This window comes from Malus domestica, chromosome 14, assembly GCF_042453785.1.
Source record: "Malus domestica chromosome 14, GDT2T_hap1".
Taxonomy (NCBI): Eukaryota; Viridiplantae; Streptophyta; class Magnoliopsida; order Rosales; family Rosaceae; genus Malus; species Malus domestica.
Genome location: NC_091674.1, coordinates 6,610,970 through 6,628,088, shown reverse-complemented (window position 1 = coordinate 6,628,088; position 17,119 = coordinate 6,610,970). Strand labels below are relative to the sequence as shown.

At 35.7% G+C, this 17,119-nt stretch overlaps 2 protein-coding genes and 1 pseudogene across 9 annotated transcripts; 1 reads left to right on the top strand and 2 right to left on the bottom strand.

The window, feature by feature from the left end:
• The first annotated feature begins 373 nt into the window (after positions 1-373).
• Positions 374-8,034, top strand: LOC103454335 (uncharacterized). 8 transcript variants are annotated; one of them, XM_070812093.1, is made up of 18 exons: positions 395-937; positions 1,136-1,241; positions 1,479-1,550; positions 1,787-1,858; positions 2,096-2,167; positions 2,405-2,476; positions 2,703-2,774; positions 3,011-3,106; positions 3,320-3,391; positions 3,628-3,699; positions 3,936-4,031; positions 4,245-4,316; positions 4,554-4,625; positions 4,863-4,934; positions 5,172-5,237; positions 5,493-5,543; positions 5,776-5,826; positions 6,068-8,034. In XM_070812093.1, the coding sequence occupies exons 2-18, from the start codon at positions 1,178-1,180 to the stop codon at positions 7,870-7,872; spliced, it is 2,949 nt and encodes a 982-aa protein (XP_070668194.1). In that variant the 5' UTR covers positions 395-937; positions 1,136-1,177; the 3' UTR covers positions 7,873-8,034. The 8 variants fall into 8 exon arrangements, with proteins under 8 accessions (XP_070668201.1, XP_070668194.1, XP_070668195.1 ...); XM_070812094.1 differs by having other exon boundaries at positions 396-937; positions 1,176-1,241; positions 3,011-3,082; positions 3,936-4,007; XM_070812100.1 differs by lacking the exon at positions 5,493-5,543 and having other exon boundaries at positions 374-1,241; positions 6,124-8,034.
• A 1,319-nt stretch (positions 8,035-9,353) lies between these two features.
• Positions 9,354-12,160, bottom strand: LOC103424329 (uncharacterized; annotated as a pseudogene).
• A 3,002-nt stretch (positions 12,161-15,162) lies between these two features.
• Positions 15,163-15,582, bottom strand: LOC139191127 (uncharacterized). Its single transcript, XM_070811678.1, has one exon. The coding sequence runs from the start codon at positions 15,580-15,582 to the stop codon at positions 15,163-15,165; it is 420 nt and encodes a 139-aa protein (XP_070667779.1).
• Between the last annotated feature and the right edge of the window lie 1,537 nt (positions 15,583-17,119).

Genomic DNA, 17,119 nt, shown 5'->3' with positions numbered 1-17,119 from the left:
TGCCTTTTCAATTTTTTTTTTGGAATCACACATTTGCCTTTTGTTTGCCTTGCCTTCTACTTTAAGCACATCTGGTTGTTTTATTTTAAAGAATGTGCTATTTACACATCTTATTTTACTTCTCACACATCATTTGATAATTTATATTCATTGATCTTCTTCAATTCATCTGATCTGACGGTCGAAAATTAAAAAAATGTATGAAAAGTAAAATGAGATGTATGAATATTACACTCATTTTTTAATTGCTCCTCAATACGAACCCGTAAGCATAAACTAGATCCAAAATCAGACTTGTAACGAAAAAACTATGCTCGTTAAAGTATGACGATAAATGATAAATTTTTACGCGGACTTGTGTGAAACTCGCACATGTCGTGCAAGTGAAAACTGCCGGTGGGTTTTATTTACTTTAAATAAAGGTTTTCCCGTTGAGGAAGGTACTCACCCACCAACGAAAATCACTCCTGCTTTCTCTCCCCCAACCCAAGACTTCCTCTCTCTTTCTCCTCCCTCACGCTGTCTCTCTTCCGCCCACACTGTGCACACACGGTGCGCAACTTTTCCGGTCACCATGGCCCAAACCAAGGGCACCACCAGTTTCGTCTCTCCTCACGTGTCCAGACCACCATTGGACTCGCCTCGAGTTTGAGAGCAGAGCCCAGTATTCCAATCGAACGTCAAAGCATGCACGGCGGCGAGCGGTGAAGAATTCTGCAGAAACTGGTGAGATTTCTGCAACTGGGCTCGGCTCGAAGGCTCCGTTCACCGGCTTGATGACAGGAAAGCCCAGTATTCCTATCTAACGTCAAAGCATGCACGCCGAGCGGTGAAGAATTCCGACGAATTCTGCATAAACTGGTGAGTTTTTTACAACTGGGCTCGACTCGACGACCCGGTTGACCGGCTTGTTGAGGCATATGATTCCAGCATTGAGGTAGTAGCTCCGAGTCCTCCCCTCGATGTACCAACTTTTTCTTTGTAATTGAACTTTTAAATAATATTTCTTCATCTTGTATTCTTATTAGTATGATTCTTATTTTTTTAATATTTTAAAAATATATTTTATTTATGATTACTTTATTGGTGCAAATTTGCATCCATGTTTACAAGTTTTTAGTTCTTATCATATTAGTTGGTAATATCTACCGTATTAAGTAGTACTACATGCATAGAGATGGATCAGGAAATTCAAGAGCTTTTATCGAGACGTGCGTCGGTGTTGAGGCCTTCCCATATTGGTAACTCTGAGTCCTCCCCTCTGTGTACAAACATTTTCTTTGTAATTGAACTTTTAAATAATATTTCCTCCTCTTGTTTTCTTGATTAGTATGATTCTTATTTTTTTAATATTTTAAAAACATATTTTATTTATGATTAATTTATTGGTACAAATTTGCATCCATGTTTACAAGTTTTTCTTTCTTATCATATTAGTTGGTAATATCTACTGAATTAAGTAGTACTGCATGCATCAGATAGAGAGATGGATCCGGAAATTCACGAGCTATTATCGAGGCGTGCGTCGGCGTTGAGACCTTCCCATATTGGTAACTCTAAGTCCTCCCCTCTATGCACAAACTTTTTCTTTGTAATTGAATTTTTAAATAATATTTCTTCCTCTTGTATTCTTGATTAGTATGATTCTTATTTTTTTAATATTTAAAAAACGTATTTATTTATGCTTAATTTATTGGTGCAAATTTGCATCCATGTTTACAAGTTTTTAGTTCTTATCATATTAGTTGGTAATATCTACTGAATTAAGTAGTACTGCATGCATCAGATAGAGAGATGGATCCGGAAATTCACAAGCTTTTACCGAGGCGTGCGTCGGCGTTGAGACCTTCTCATATTGGTAACTCTGAGTCCTCCCCTCTATGCACAAACCTTTTCTTTGTAATTGAACTTTTAAATAATATTTCTTCCTCTTGTATTCTTGATTAGTATAATTCTTATTTTTTTTAATATTTTAAAAACGTATTTATTTATGATTAATTTATTGGTGCAAATTTGCATCCATGTTTACAAGTTTTTAGTTCTTATCATATTAGCTGGTAATATCTACTGAATTAAGTAGTACTGCATGCATCAGATAGAGAGATGAATCCGGAAAGTCATGAGCTTTTATCGAGGCGTGCGTCGGCATTGAAGCCTTTCCATATTGGTAACTCCGAGTCCTCCCCTATGTGTACAAACCTTTTCTTTGTAGTTGAACTTTTAAATAATATTTCTTCCTCTTGTATTCTTAATTAGTATGATTCTTATTTTTTTAATATTTTTAAAACATATTTTATTTATGTTTAATTTATTGGTGCAAATTTGCATCCATGTTTACAAGTTTTTAGTTCTTATCATATTATTTGGTAATATCTATTGAATTAAGTAGTACTGCATGCATCAGATAGAGAGATGGATCCGAAAATTCACGAGCTTTTATCGAGGCGTGCGTCGACGTTGAGGCCTTCCCATATTGGTAACTCCGAGTCCTCCCTTCTGTGTACAAACCTTTTCTTTGTAATTGAACTTTTAAATAATATTTCTTCCTCTTGTATTATGATTCTTATTTTTTTAATATTTAAAAAACGTATTTATTTATGCTTAATTTATTGGTGCAAATTTGCATCCATGTTTACAAGTTTTTAGTTCTTATCATATTAGTTGGTAATATCTTCTGAATTAAGTAGTACTGCATGCATCAGATAGAGAGATGGATCCGGAAATTCACAAGCTTTTACCGAGGCGTGCGTCGGCGTTGAGGCCTTCCCATATTGGTAACTCTGAGTCCTCCCCTCTATGCACAAACCTTTTCTTTGTAATTGAACTTTTAAATAATATTTGTTCCTCTTGTATTCTTGATTAGTATGATTCTTATTTTTTTAATATTTTAAAAACGTATTTATTTATGATGAATTTATTGGTGCAAATTTGCATCCATGTTTACAAGTTTTTAGTTCTTATCATATTAGTTGGTAATATCTACTGAATTAAGTAGTACTGCATGCATCAGATAGAGAGATGAATCCGGAAAGTCACGAGCTTTTATCGAGGCGTGCGTCGGCGTTGAAGCCTTCCCATATTGGTAACTCCGAGTCCTCCCCTATGTGTACAAACCTTTTCTTTGTAATTGAATTTTTAAATAATATTTCTTCCTCTTGTAATCTTGATTAGTATGATTCTTATTTTTTTAATATTTTAAAAACATATTTCATTTATGCTTAATTTATTGGTGCAAATTTGCATCCATGTTTACAAGTTTTTAGTTCTTATCATATTAGTTGGTAATTTCTACTGAATTAAGTAGTAATGCATGCATCAGATAGAGAGATGGATTCAGAAAGTCACGAGCTTTTATCGAGGCGTGCGTCGGCGTTGAGGCCTTCCCATATTGGTAACTCTGAGTTCTCTCCTCCGTGCACAAACCTTTTCTTTGTAATTGAACTTTTAAATAATATTTCTTTCTCTTGTATTCTTGATTATTATGATTCTTATTTTTTTAATATTTAAAAAACGTATTTATTTATGCTTAATTTATTGGTGCAAATTTGCATCCATGTTTACAAGTTTTTAGTTCTTATCATATTAGTTGGTAATATCTTCTGAATTAAGTAGTACTGCATGCATCAGATAGAGAGATGGATCCGGAAATTCACAAGCTTTTACCGAGGCGTGCGTCGGCGTTGAGGCCTTCCCATATTGGTAACTCTGAGTCCTCCACTCTATGCACAAACCTTTTCTTTGTAATTGAACTTTTAAATAATATTTCTTCCTCTTGTATTCTTGATTAGTATGATTCTTATTTTTTTAATATTTAAAAAACGTATTTATTTATGATGAATTTATTGGTGCAAATTTGCATCCATGTTTACAAGTTTTTAGTTCTTATCATATTATTTGGTAATATCTACTGAATTAAGTAGTACTGCATGCATCAGATAGAGAGATGAATCCGGAAAGTCACGAGCTTTTATCGAGGCGTGCGTCGGCGTTGAAGCCTTCCCATATTGGTAACTCCGAGTCCTCCCCTATGTGTACAAACCTTTTCTTTGTAATTGAACTTTTAAATAATATTTCTTCCTCTTGTATTCTTAATTAGTATGATTCTTATTTTTTTAATATTTTAAAAATAAATTTTATTTATGATTACTTTATTGGTGCAAATTTGCATCCATGTTTACAAGTTTTTAGTTCTTATCATATTAGTTGGTAATATCTACTGAATTAAGTAGTACTGCATGCATCAGATAGAGAGATGGATTCAGAAAGTCACGAGCTTTTATCGAGGCGTGCGTCGGCGTTGAGGCCTTCCCATATTGGTAACTCCGAGTCCTCTCCTCCGTGTACAAACCTTTTCTTTGTAATTGAACTTTTAAATAATATTTCTTCCTCTTGTATTCTTGATTAGTATGATTCTTCTTTTTTTAATATTTTAAAAACATATTTCATTTATGCTTAATTTATTGGTGCAAATTTGCATCCATGTTTACAAGTTTTTAGTTCTTATCATATTAGTTAGTAATTTCTACTGAATTAAGTAGTACTGCATGCGTCAGATAGAGAGATGGATCCGGAAACTCACGAGCTTTTATCGAGGCGTGCATCGGCGTTGAGGCCTTCCCATATTGGTAACTCCGAGTCCTCCCCTTTGTGCACAAACCTTTTCTTTGTAATTGAACTTTTAAATAATATTTCTTCCTCAGGTATTCTTGATTAGTATGATTCTTATTTGTTTAATATTTTAAAAACATTTTTTATTTATGCTTAATTTATTGTTGCAAATTTGCATCCATGTTTACAAGTTTTTAGTTCTTATCATATTAGTTGGTAATATCTACTGAATTAAGTAGTACTGCATGCATCAGATAGAGAGATGGATCCGGAAATTCACGAGCTTTTATCGAGGCGTGCATCAGCGTTGATGCCTTCCCATATTGGTAACTCCGAGTCCTCCCCTCTGTGTATAAACCATTTCTTTGTAATTGAACTTTTAAATAATATTTCTTCCTCTTGTATTCTTGATTAGTATGATTCTTGTTTTTTAAATATTTTATAAACATATTTTATTTATGATTAATGTATTGGTGCAAATTTGCATCCAGGTTTACAAGTCTTTAGTTCTTATCATATTAGTTGGTAATATCTATTGAATTAAGTAGTACTGCATGCATCAGATAAAGTGATGGATCCGGAAATTCACAAGATTTTATCGAGGCGTGCGTTGAAGCCTTCCCATATTGGTAACTCCAAGTCCTCCCCTCTATGTACAAACTTTTCTTTGTAATTGAACTTTTAAATAATATTTCTTCCTCTTGTATTCTTGATTAGTATGATTCTTATTTTTTTAATATTTTAAATTCTTATTTTTTTAATATTTTAAAAACTTATTTTATTTATGATTAATTTGTTGGTGCAAATTTGCATCCATGTTTACATTTGTTCTTATCATATTAGTTGGTAATATCTACTGATCTAAGTAGTACTGCTTGCATCAGATAGAGTTCACGAGCTTTTATCGAGAGAGGCGTTGGAGCTTTCCCGTATTGGTAACTCCGAGTCCTCCCCTTTGTGTACAAACTTTTTCTTTGTAATTGAACTTTTAAATAATATTTCTTCCTCTTGTATTCTTGATTAGTATGATTCTTAGTTTTTTAATATTTTAAAAGCATATTTTATTTATGATTAATTTGTTGGTGCAAATTTGCATCCATGTTTACATTTGTTCTTATCATATTAGTTGGTAATATCTACTGATTTAAGTAGTACTGCTTGCATCAGATAGAGTTCACGAGCTTTTATCGAGGGAGGCGTTGAAGAGCTCCCGTATTGGTAACTCCGAGTTCTCTCCTCTGTGTACAAACTTTTTCTTTGTAATTAAACTTTTAAATAATATTTCTTCCTCTTGTATTCTTAATTAGTAGTATGATTCTTATTTTTTTAATATTTTAAAAACATATTTGATTTATGATTAATTTGTTGGTGCAAATTTGCATCCATGTTTACAAGTATTTAGTTGTTATTATATTAGTTGGTAATATCTACTGAATTAAGCAGTACTCGCATGCATCAGATAAAGAGATGGATCCGAAAATTCATTTCTCTCACCGGCATTCATTGACTTTGAAGGAAGAGAAGAAGAATGATGGTCCACTGGAGTTCTGTAACGGGTGCCTGGAACCAGTGATTGGGCCTCACTATGCTTGCGACACGTGTAATATGGAGTGGTATCGTGGCTTCCGTTGGATTATACATAAGCAATGTGCAGAGTTACCCCGTGAGATCTCCCACCCGATCCACCCCAATCACCCTCTTATTCTCACCGACAAAGAATTCCACCGCGGCATCCAATGTGGTGTGTGTAGCCAATTATTTCCAAGAGAAGTCTTTCTAGCTTACTATTGTTCCGGATGCAACTTCTGGATAGACATCAAATGTGCTTCCCAGTGGCAAAACCAAAACGACGGTCATAAGCACAACTTCACCACCCTTACGGGCCCCATTAAATTCACCTGCGATTTCTGTGGCCAAGGGGATGACGATCTTCAATACAACTACATCTGTAAAATCTGCCAGCTCATTGTCCATCGCAAATGCTCTTGGTTACCACTCCCAGTCAAAATACCATGGCACCAACACCAACTCAAACTTACCTGGTGGTTCCAAGACAAGTACCCCAATTACCAAGATTTCTGTGACATCTGCGAAGAAAACGTGGACGGAATCCGTGCTTTGTATTGTTGTCATGATGATGAATGTCGTGGCTATGCTGCCCACAGTAAATGCATAAGAATTTCGGTGCTCATCCCCGTCGATGATAATGATGAACCATCCACATCCAAATGTCCCTCAGCCATTGAGACCACCGCTGATGATAAAGCCCTGCAGATCGAGCACTTCAGTCATCCACACATGTTAACCCTCATCGATGGCCAAGAGGTGGCTAGACAAGACGACCAAGATGAAGGAATTACTTGTAACGGTTGCACGCTACCCATCATGAGGGGTGAGTCTTATAGGTCATGCGCACAACAGGCAATAGAAAAGCCATGTAATTTCTCTCTCCACATAAATTGTGCTAAACTACCCCAAAAGACGCTTCTCCCACTTCACGAACACGAGCTCACACTCCTTCCAACAGCATCTTCTGTCGGGGGCGTGTTTATGTGTGACATGTGCGCGTCCTTGAGCCAAGGTTTCTCATACCATTGTCAAGGGTGCGACTACTACCTCGACATTTATTGTAGTCTTCTTTATGAGCGTAGGACTCTCCGTTGTGATGCTCATGATCACACCCTCCGGTTCAGCACAAAGCTCGTGTCCTGCAACAGTTGTCGTACTCGTAAAAAGAATTTCTGCTTCAGATGTGGCAGTGAGAGATGCAACTTCCAACTATGTATTTCGTGTGTTAAATTACCTCTTACGGTCAGGTACAAATACGACGATCATCCTCTCAAACTCACTTATACTAGTGCAAAAAATGACCTCGATGAGTACTATTGTGACAAATGCGAAGGAATACGAGATCGAAAACATTGGTTCTACTCCTGCCCGGATTGTGACTTTGAATGTCATCCTGATTGCATTAGAGGGAGGTATCCGCAAGTCAAGTTAGGGGGCTGCTACAAGCATGATGATCACCAGCACAACGTCGCCCTTGTTGATAAGAGAAAAAGCGAGATTCCTAATGATAAGAGAGAGCACTTACTTCCTTGTTCCAAGTGTTCTGAGATTTGCCAAGGATTGGTATGTGAATGTTTGCAGTGTGGTATTAATATACACCGAGAGCACAAGGAGTTCGCTCATAATGAACTGGGAGGGAGAGGTAATAAGAACAGGAAAAGCCGTCGTGATTTGTTGAAGGATAGTTCTGAGTAGCAACTCTTCAACAAAGAGTGTTTCGTTCTCAAATACTTTTTGTCTTGTATTACGAATTGGTTCAATTTGTTTGCGTGTTACTGTAAGTTTGTAAATTTATCACCCAAATTATTTGATGTTGATCTGCAAACTCATCAATGCAAAGAAATCTGTATTGAACAACTTTTCTTGTTTTCGAACTATGGCATCCAACTTGGTACAGGAGAAAGATGCGTGCAAGTGTGCCCCTGATGGATGCTGCCAACGTACAAACAGAGTGAGCGTTCGTGAGTGCTCGAACGAAATAGAAGAGAGATGAATAAACTGGTTTTAATCGTTCTAGTGATAGAGAGAAGGCGTACAAATCTTTGAAATAGAAAATGAAATACAGGATTCTAACAGAAACGCTAGTAAATTCAAACAAGTAGGCTTAAAATGAGAAGGAAATATGGGAGAAGGCAACATCAAGCCATCTCAGGTTCGATAACTTCCAGAGTGAGAGTGAGGTAAACTGGACCTTTTGTCTTGACCAGCGCTGGAAATTTGTATGGGATGACGGTTATGCTCCTTGTATCCCAATTCACAAGCTTAAACGGAAATGAAATTGCTTTGGTGCCAACAACTGTGGACGAGGTCAAGGCCAAGGATGAAATAATGAAGAAGTGCGTGCTCCATATCAATAGAAATGAGATGCATTTGGTCAAGGAATGAATTGACATGAAAAAATGCTTCTAATTTTTAGATGTGAATCATGTGATAGTTCAAGTAAGAAGTAACTTTGTTGACAAATGACTTAAATTAAACATGACACAGTAAACAAATAATACTGATTACACTCTATCCGTTGATTTAGCATCAACATTCGAATCTTTGACATATCATGTTTACCTCCTCTGCACACAGAGAGTATAACATCATCTCCATCCCCATTACTTCGAATGGAATCGCCTAGAATAGGAACCAGAAAGCAAAAGCATATAAAAATTCTATTTTGAAAATGTAGTTTTTCATTGTTTGCCAGAATGTCTGTAAGTGTGTCCTCGCACGTTTGTTCGTGAATAAGACCACACTTTATCAAGCACCATAAAGCATGGCGGAAGAAAACTAACAATTGTCTAAGCAACCTTCATTTTCTTACCGTGATAAGTAAAAAGGACAACATATATTCACAGAGATGACTGTTATCAAGCTTAAAGGGAACGACATCCATGACTCAGCACGGGAACATATAATTACATAACTATATATATCTTTGAATCTCATACAAACTAGTTTTCACGTCTTCAAACTAGACATTTACTAGCAAAACTTACCCGTGCGATGCTGCGCGTTTCAAATGCAACCAGTTCTCACAATCAGTAAATATGGTTGAGAAGTTGTCAAAAGTCAAAATGTTGGCAAGGATAGTCAAATTTTATCAGTTTACTCCAAATGACTTCAAGTAACAAGTAACTTTGTTTAAGTAACAAAATGCTTCTAAGTTTCAGATGTGAATCATGTGATAGTTCAAGTAACAAGTAACTTTGTTTATATCAATCAGAGTCGTATGTTCAGTTGGCTAACTTGGTTTGTTGACAAATGACTTAAATTAAACATAACACAGTAAACAAACAATACCGAGTACAATCTATTTGTTGCTTAAGCATCAACGTTTGAGTCTTTGACATATCATGTTTCCCTCCTCTGTACACACAGTATAATATTATCTCCATCCCCATTGCTTCGAACAGAATCTCCTAAAATAGGAACCACAAAGCAAAAGCATATAAAATTTCTATTTTGGAAATGCTGCTTTTCGTTGTTTGCCAGCATATCAGAATGTGGAAAAGTGTGTGCGTGCAGGCATGTTTGTGAATAAGAGCACACTTTATCAAGGACCATAAAGCATGGTGGAAGAAAACAAACAATTGTCAAGGCAACCTTCAAGTTTTTGCTGTGATAATTGAAAAGGACAACAACATATATTCACAGAGAGATGACTGTTATCAAGCTTCAAGGGAATGACATCCATGACTCAGCACAGGAACATATAATTACATAAGACTTCAATAAAATTAACCCTTAAACTCACCTGATTTTCCTTTGTTGAGTATTTGAGTATCCTCAGCTATCAACTGCGACAAAGTGTCAACATTAAACTTCTGCTAACATGTTCATAAGAAGTCAGAGTACGAAATTATCCATACGCTGTTAGAGAGAGAGAGAGAGAGAGAGATGATACCATGGAAAACCATTACAAAGGCCACATCTCTAGTCCACATGTTCAATGAATGTGCAACAAAATCCATTCAAGACCTATAATACATCATCACAAAGGACATGTCTTTATTCAGACATTGGGTCCACAGGTCTATCTCCAGCTATAAGTTTTCAGTTTTCATTCTTTTGAGCAGCTAGCCTACATCAAAGGCACTAGTTTAAACTGGATTTTGATAATTTTGATGCTTCCATACTCCTCCTCGCCTAGCTCTCATTTTGTTAACTAGTAGTCAAATCCAAGCATATGTTCACATTCATCACATACATATGCCCATATTTATTTTCCTTTTTCGGGCAAAAAAGGAATATGCACAGAAAAATGAATGCATTCCGTCTGATTTCAAAAAATGAATTTGGTCAGAGATATTCTTTTTATCAGAACCTCACAGTCAAAATCATCCACTAGCAAAGAAGGAACTCAGAAATTATAGAAATGCAAAACACATAACAAAGACAGTATAAGGAATGATAGGTGAACCAACAAGGAGGTGAGCAAAGAAGGTGTGTAACCATCACAACAGCAGAACTGAACTCATTTGCACTCAACACCAGCTTCAGCAGCTTGGTGAGGCTTATTTTTCCGCCTACTCCCATTTTGCCGGAATCCAACAAACTTTTTCGGGTCATCAAGACTTGATTTTGTTTTAATCATTTTATCCTCTTTGACTGATTTTATAGTTTCTTTGACCTGAGCCGACCTCTACCTTTTCCTTCCATTCTCTATCGCAGATTGGTCTTTCATGTCTTTGCTTGAAACATGACCTTTTGCATCATCGCCATCTTCTGTCTTCAAAGCCACTTCTCCTTCTCCAATATCGTCCTTCAATGTCTTTTGTGGCCTTCCTCTTCTCCTGCTTGGTAGAATCCATTCCTCTTCACCACTTCCAGTATCCTCATGAGCAGCAATAACATTTTGTTTCTTTGCTTTTCCTCTGCTTCTACCCATAGTAAAAAAACCTCGCGAAGAAATTTCCCAACTAAAGGAATTTTCGCGAACACAAACCAATGATTTCCAAAAACTGCACTGTGTAGCTGAATGAGCTCCACCTATCAACCCGCAAAGTTCATTTGACAGAATACAAACATAAGCTATCCACAAGCAGAAGACGGCTGAATGAGATCCATATCAGCGCCAATGATAAAGTTAATTCCTATCACTCTCTTTTGTTTCTCTTGAATTCAATTAAGAAGAAAGAAAATGCAGGTCCAAACCCTTGATCTCGATAATTCCAAATATCCAAAACCAAATGTGCAACTTAATCCTGCCAAGATATTCAAATATCAAACGATTGTACTGGCTCAGTTTAATCACATTAGTATAGAGAAGTCGAAAAGGAAATAAACGGAAACACTTGGAAACAGTAACTAAGTATCACGAAACAGCTAAGCCCGTTGTAAAATTCAACCCAAACAACTTATTTACTAGTAACTGCAGAATAACAAGAAAGACCGATCCTTTTTGGATAAAAAACCAATGGCAAGGCAAACCATTCTCGCTTCACTTTTATAAATCCAAATCCTAATCCCAACTTTGGCTGCAGAAAAAAAATATGCAAGAAAGAATCCATATATTTGAACCTTAAGACTTATGCTTTCAGTTTCAGATTATGATGAACTAACTCCACCCACTTTGAAAATTCTCAGGTCCCAAACAATTAGAAATCCACGATGACAAAAGCAAATTATTTTCTTTTCTCTACCATTTATTTTCACATAACAAAACAAAAGCATTCATATGAGAAGATCAATATATATATATATATATACACACACATATATATAGACACATATATGCAACATGGAGAAGTGAGAAGAAGGAAGGGCTGACCTGAAAGCAAATATCCACTTTCTGCATCTCATGCACAAAACCCATTTCTCACATTCTGATTACACCAATCAAGAAACCGACAAAAACCCATCAACAGCATATTATTTTTTCTATCACCGGTGATGAAGTTAGCAGAACCCAAATGAAATTGAAAACTATGATCTGAAATAAACAAGCAATGAAGACCCAGATCAGAAAACGATGTGATTACAGAGAAATATTTTTGAGAGTTTTAAAGGGAGGAAGAAGGCAGAGGGAAGGAAATTACCGGTACTGTTTATTTTTAACGAAAAATTACATTTTTACCTTTTCTTCCTATTATTTACTTACATATTTATTTGTCAATTTTTATTAAAATTAAAGTTTTTTGGACTTTTTGTTAGTTTTCCTAAGAAATTAATAGCGCGTCAGATTGAGGGGAATTGAATTGAGAATGAATTGGATTGAGAAGGAATTGGAATGAGATGGAAGCAGAATCAGATTATGTTGAAGTTGTTTACTAAAACTGTCTAGGATCGGAGATGAATGATGTTGGTTTTATATAAGTTGTTTACAAACTCATTGGAATCAGAGTTAAAACTAGTTTGATTACTAAATTGCCCTTATATAAACAAATTATTTTTATACTAATTAATCAAACTAATTTATTGTTAAAAAAAAAATCAAACTAATTTTATATACCAAAATTTATCTATATAAAAAATAATTAAAGAGTTTCTATTTGTTAGAAGATGGTTATTTCCATTTGCCCCCCACCACCAAAAACCCCTGTGTTTGTCTTCCCCATACTGCCCCTTTCATCCTGAAGGCTACATTTTCCCAGGTGCAATAGTCCTCCCCCATCCCCGCCTTTCCTTGACCTCCACCCCACTTACCCACTGCCCCTAGCCCCAATTTCTGAAACCCTCCATCTCTATCCTCCATGCCATCCCTCTCCGCTTTCTCAGTTACTCCGGCCATGGTTTGCAATGCTGTTCAATCCAACACTTTTGTGAAAGCCAGTGAGTGGGTCGAAGTTCAGAGATCTCATATATGCTTCCTGAGCGGGTCGTTTACTACCGATCGTAGTGGGTATGATGTTTGGCTTATGTTTTTTTTTTCTTTTTTTCTTTTCATTTTCTCTAAATTTGAAATTTTGATTGTTGAAGTCGAGGATGGGTGCAATAATTCTACATATGGTGGCTGTTATATTTGTGGTGGTTTTAGGAGGGGTTGTGATAGGCATTGTGGGTATGGTTGTTATTATGTCCGTTCATGGTGGTAGATTTGGGAAAGACAGAAGATTGAGATGGTGATCTGGGGTTGCAGAGGAGTTGGAATGTAAAACTGCAAGTCTGCAAGAAATGTTTCGTAATTAGAAAAAAACTATGGGTTAATATTGGTACAAAAGGTGGATTCCTGACGCGCTTCATTTTGGGGAATTCAATTACCACCTCAATACTGAGAATTGAATTCTAAGGAGTTTAACGAGTCCGATTCTCTATATTAAGTGGGTCCCACACACTTATTTCATTCCCAAGTGTTAGTAAACACCTCAATCATTTGGAAGAAGTGCAATTCTGATTCCTTACATTTAATTCCTGTTAGGTAAACGTGCCATATAGAAAAGAGGGAAGAGGAGAAACTGGTGAGAAAGTAGTGAGAGTTTGGTTTTGTTGTGCTCTTCCTAGTTCCTAGTCCAAGTGTCGTTACATAATGAATAGTATGCTTAGGTCACAATCGAATCTAGTTGGGTATCACTTTGCACTTTTTTCTTTTTAAAAAAAAAATTGTAAATATATATTTTTTAATACAAACGATATTCACGATTTAGTAGCAGCACAAGATTTTGAGTGTAAAGGTGGATAATTCAGTTGAGCTATATATTAACTAGTGTTTGAGTACTAGTTAATTATGACTGGTGTTTGAGTACTAGTTAATTCTTAGCTAATTTATTTACTTAGTACTGGATTAGTTGACACTAGCTGTAAATTGAATTTGATGTATTAATTTTTTTTTTCACTGTTATTCACTTTAATTTAATATTACAAACACAAAATCACGCCCTTTTTTTTTTTTTTTATAAGTAGAAACATGGGTAAATTACATAGTAGCCCCTCAGGTTTGAGGTCTATTACAACCACATACAATATCTTTAAAACATTTTACTTTCATACCTCATATATCATTTTATTTCAAAATAATATATCCGTTAGATTTTCCATCTATTAGTCTGTTAAGTGCTGACATGGCTACCAAATGTGTGCCACATGGCAAAAATATTTTTTTTAATTTATTTTTTAAAAACCTGAATCTTCTTTGAAAAAAATGAAGCAAAATCTCGAGAAATCATCAATATAAGTTATGAAGTATTTGTTTCCTTCCAAGGTTTGTGTGGGAAAGGACCACAAATGTCCATGTGAATGATCTATAGAGGCTGCTTACTCCTAGTTGAGCCTTCTTTTCTAGTGTTTGTCAAATTTTCCTTAATGCAATCCACACAAAAATCAAAATCATTGAAGTTTAATGAAGGCATAATTTCGCTTTTAATAAGCAGCTCCATTCTTTGTTTGGAAATATGACCGAGTCTCTTGTACCATAATATTAAAGATTGTTAAGTTTTGGCTTTATCATTTTGTACATTGAAAATACATTCAATTTGATTCAATTTAAGTTGAAACATGCCATCACTCATGAAAGCATTGCCTACTTGAGAATACTCATAAAAAACGTTGAAGCCTCTTTTATTGATAGTAAAATAAAAACCAACAACACTAGCTTTGAAATAGAAATCAACTTCCTTTTCATGGAAGGAACATAAACAACGTTGTCTAGCTCTAAATAAAAACCAAATTCTAACTTTAGCCTAACACTTTTTTACTTCAACTCTTCTCCCATTGCCAACTGAAACCTTGACTTCATTCTTATTTGGTGTTCTCCTTGTTGTGAAGTCCTGCAATGAATTTATAACATGTATAGAAGAGCCCGAGTCAAGCCACCATTTAGTGCTAGGTATATTGATTAAATTGGATTCAAAACAAGCAAAAACATTTTTACCTTTCTTTGCTTCTTGTTTGGCAAGCCAAGCCTTATATTTGGGATAGTTTTTCTTCATGTGGCCCGCCTTTTTGCAAAAATAGCACTTGAAAACTGAAGATTTATTAAGTTTGAAGTTTCTTTTTGGAGAGGGAGCAAGCTTGGTAGAGTCATTTTTGGTAGCATCGGGGACATGAGGTATTGCAGCCCTAGTGGCACTTTAGACAAAGTTCACAAACTCGTATCTCTTTCTCAAACTTTTCTTTCTTCATTCTTTCTTCTTCACTCACACAAATAGCTATCAATTCATTCACATCCCATTTCTCACGTAGACCATTATAATAGACTTTGAGTTGTGTATAGTTCTCAGGCAAAGAATTCATAATGACATGTACCAGAAAAGTATCAGAAATTGGTACCTCGAGTGCATTGAGTTTTCCAGCCACATCCACCATTTTCAATATGTATTCACGCACACTTTGAACCCCATCATATCTCATGGTAGTGAGAGCATTCATGAGATTACCTGTCTCAGTTTTTGGCGACTCCCTATACTTTGCCTCAATGGACTTCAGAAAGTCTTTTGCATTTGTTGCAACAGGAAAGCCACCTATCACCACATCTTTCATGCTCCTTTTGATGATTAACAGGGCGATTATGTTCGATTTGTGCCATTTTTCGCACTTGGATTTCTAACTGGATGTGCTGTCACAAGTAGGTGCTGGAGGCTCCTCAGTTCTTAATGCCAGATCCCAGTCCATGAATCATAGAACAAATTCGAGATCTTGTTTCCACTTTCTGTAATTTACACCAGTAAGAGGCTCAACTGTGTTAAGGTTTAGCAAGCTGGGATTCACTGTGGAAGACATTTCATGATGTAAAGAGTATTAATCTTTAACCCCAAACTATAAATCACATTTTCAATATCTTTAGACTGATGCACATGTGAAACATTGCTTTATTCACATCACTTTTATAGTCAATATTCGAATTTCTGCAATTAAGACTACAAGCCTTTGTGGTTTAATAATAATAATTTGATTCATATATTTATATAAAATGACATGCTGCTTAAATTCGAAGCATGAAAGAAATATCATCTTTAGATGGTCAGTGATCATGTCTTGAATTTTAAGCACCATCACTGGTACATGTATCGATTGAAAAATATAAAATCCTTATGAACAAGGACATCTTTTAGTCATCCTTGAACATATTATATATATATTTTTTTCTTGATGATATAGTTCCAGTTCCATAACTTGCGATACAAAACAAAATTTCTTGATGCTTTTCGCATAGGGTCAGATGATATGTAAGGGCTCTGATACCAAATTAGTTATACCCTTAAGCTATATATTAGGACTGACTCAATATCAACATAACCACTAACTTGTGGAAGACATCGTCTCAAGAGCTAGGGCAGGGAACTGAAGTTCTTCTGCAACTCTACACTAACCAAAAGCAAGGCTCACTCAATGGGGCTAGAGTATTTCTGTAAACTTGTCTATTTAATGAGAGTGCAAGGACCTCAATTATATACTGTATGCGATGGTCTTTGATTAGGAGTCCTCCCATCAAGAAAACCTTATCAAAGATAAACCTTATCACCGAAAATCACTTATGCATAAATCGGCTAGAAGAGTTTTAGTTTATCTAAGAACGTTTCTGACTTGAATGCCAAAGTAATACAACTCTTGAAAAGTCTACCACATGTGCTAATCCTAATCTCCTTGTCGTCCCAAAAGACTTTGTACAAATCACAAAGTGTTTGCTCTCAAATAGAACTTACAAAGAATTGAAGAAAGATGAATGCACAAGGGAGAGGATATGGTTGCTTCTTTCTCTCTGCAAATCACAAAGGAAATATTCTTCTCATTCGTTGCTTCTTTCACTCTCACATAAATCATGTAAAATGGAATAAAATCGTTAGGAGCTCTTAGTTGGATCACCCTCTATCTAGAAACTGATCTCTACCACTCATCTAGCTTACAACTAGGATCATTACACATGGCACTCATGGCCTTACATATTTGAGCCTTACACTTAGCAATCTTAAGCACAAGTGAATATACAATTAAACACATAACTTATTCACTAATACTAATAAGCTCACAACTTATAATTCAACACTCCCCTTTAAGCTTTGAGCTGATTTGACTCCAA

Bases quoted from the DNA above. Each gene is read 5' to 3' on its own strand.
- LOC103454335 (XM_070812093.1), top strand. From the start codon at position 1,178: ATGGATCAGGAAATTCAAGAGCTTTTATCGAGACGTGCGTCGGTGTTG. The intron at 2,775-3,010 runs GTAACTCTGAGT...TGCATGCATCAG, and splicing joins GTTGAGGCCTTCCCATATTG to ATAGAGAGATGAATCCGGAA. The intron at 4,317-4,553 runs GTAACTCCGAGT...TGCATGCGTCAG, and splicing joins GTTGAGGCCTTCCCATATTG to ATAGAGAGATGGATCCGGAA.
- LOC139191127 (XM_070811678.1), bottom strand. From the start codon at position 15,582: ATGAAAGATGTGGTGATAGGTGGCTTTCCTGTTGCAACAAATGCAAAA.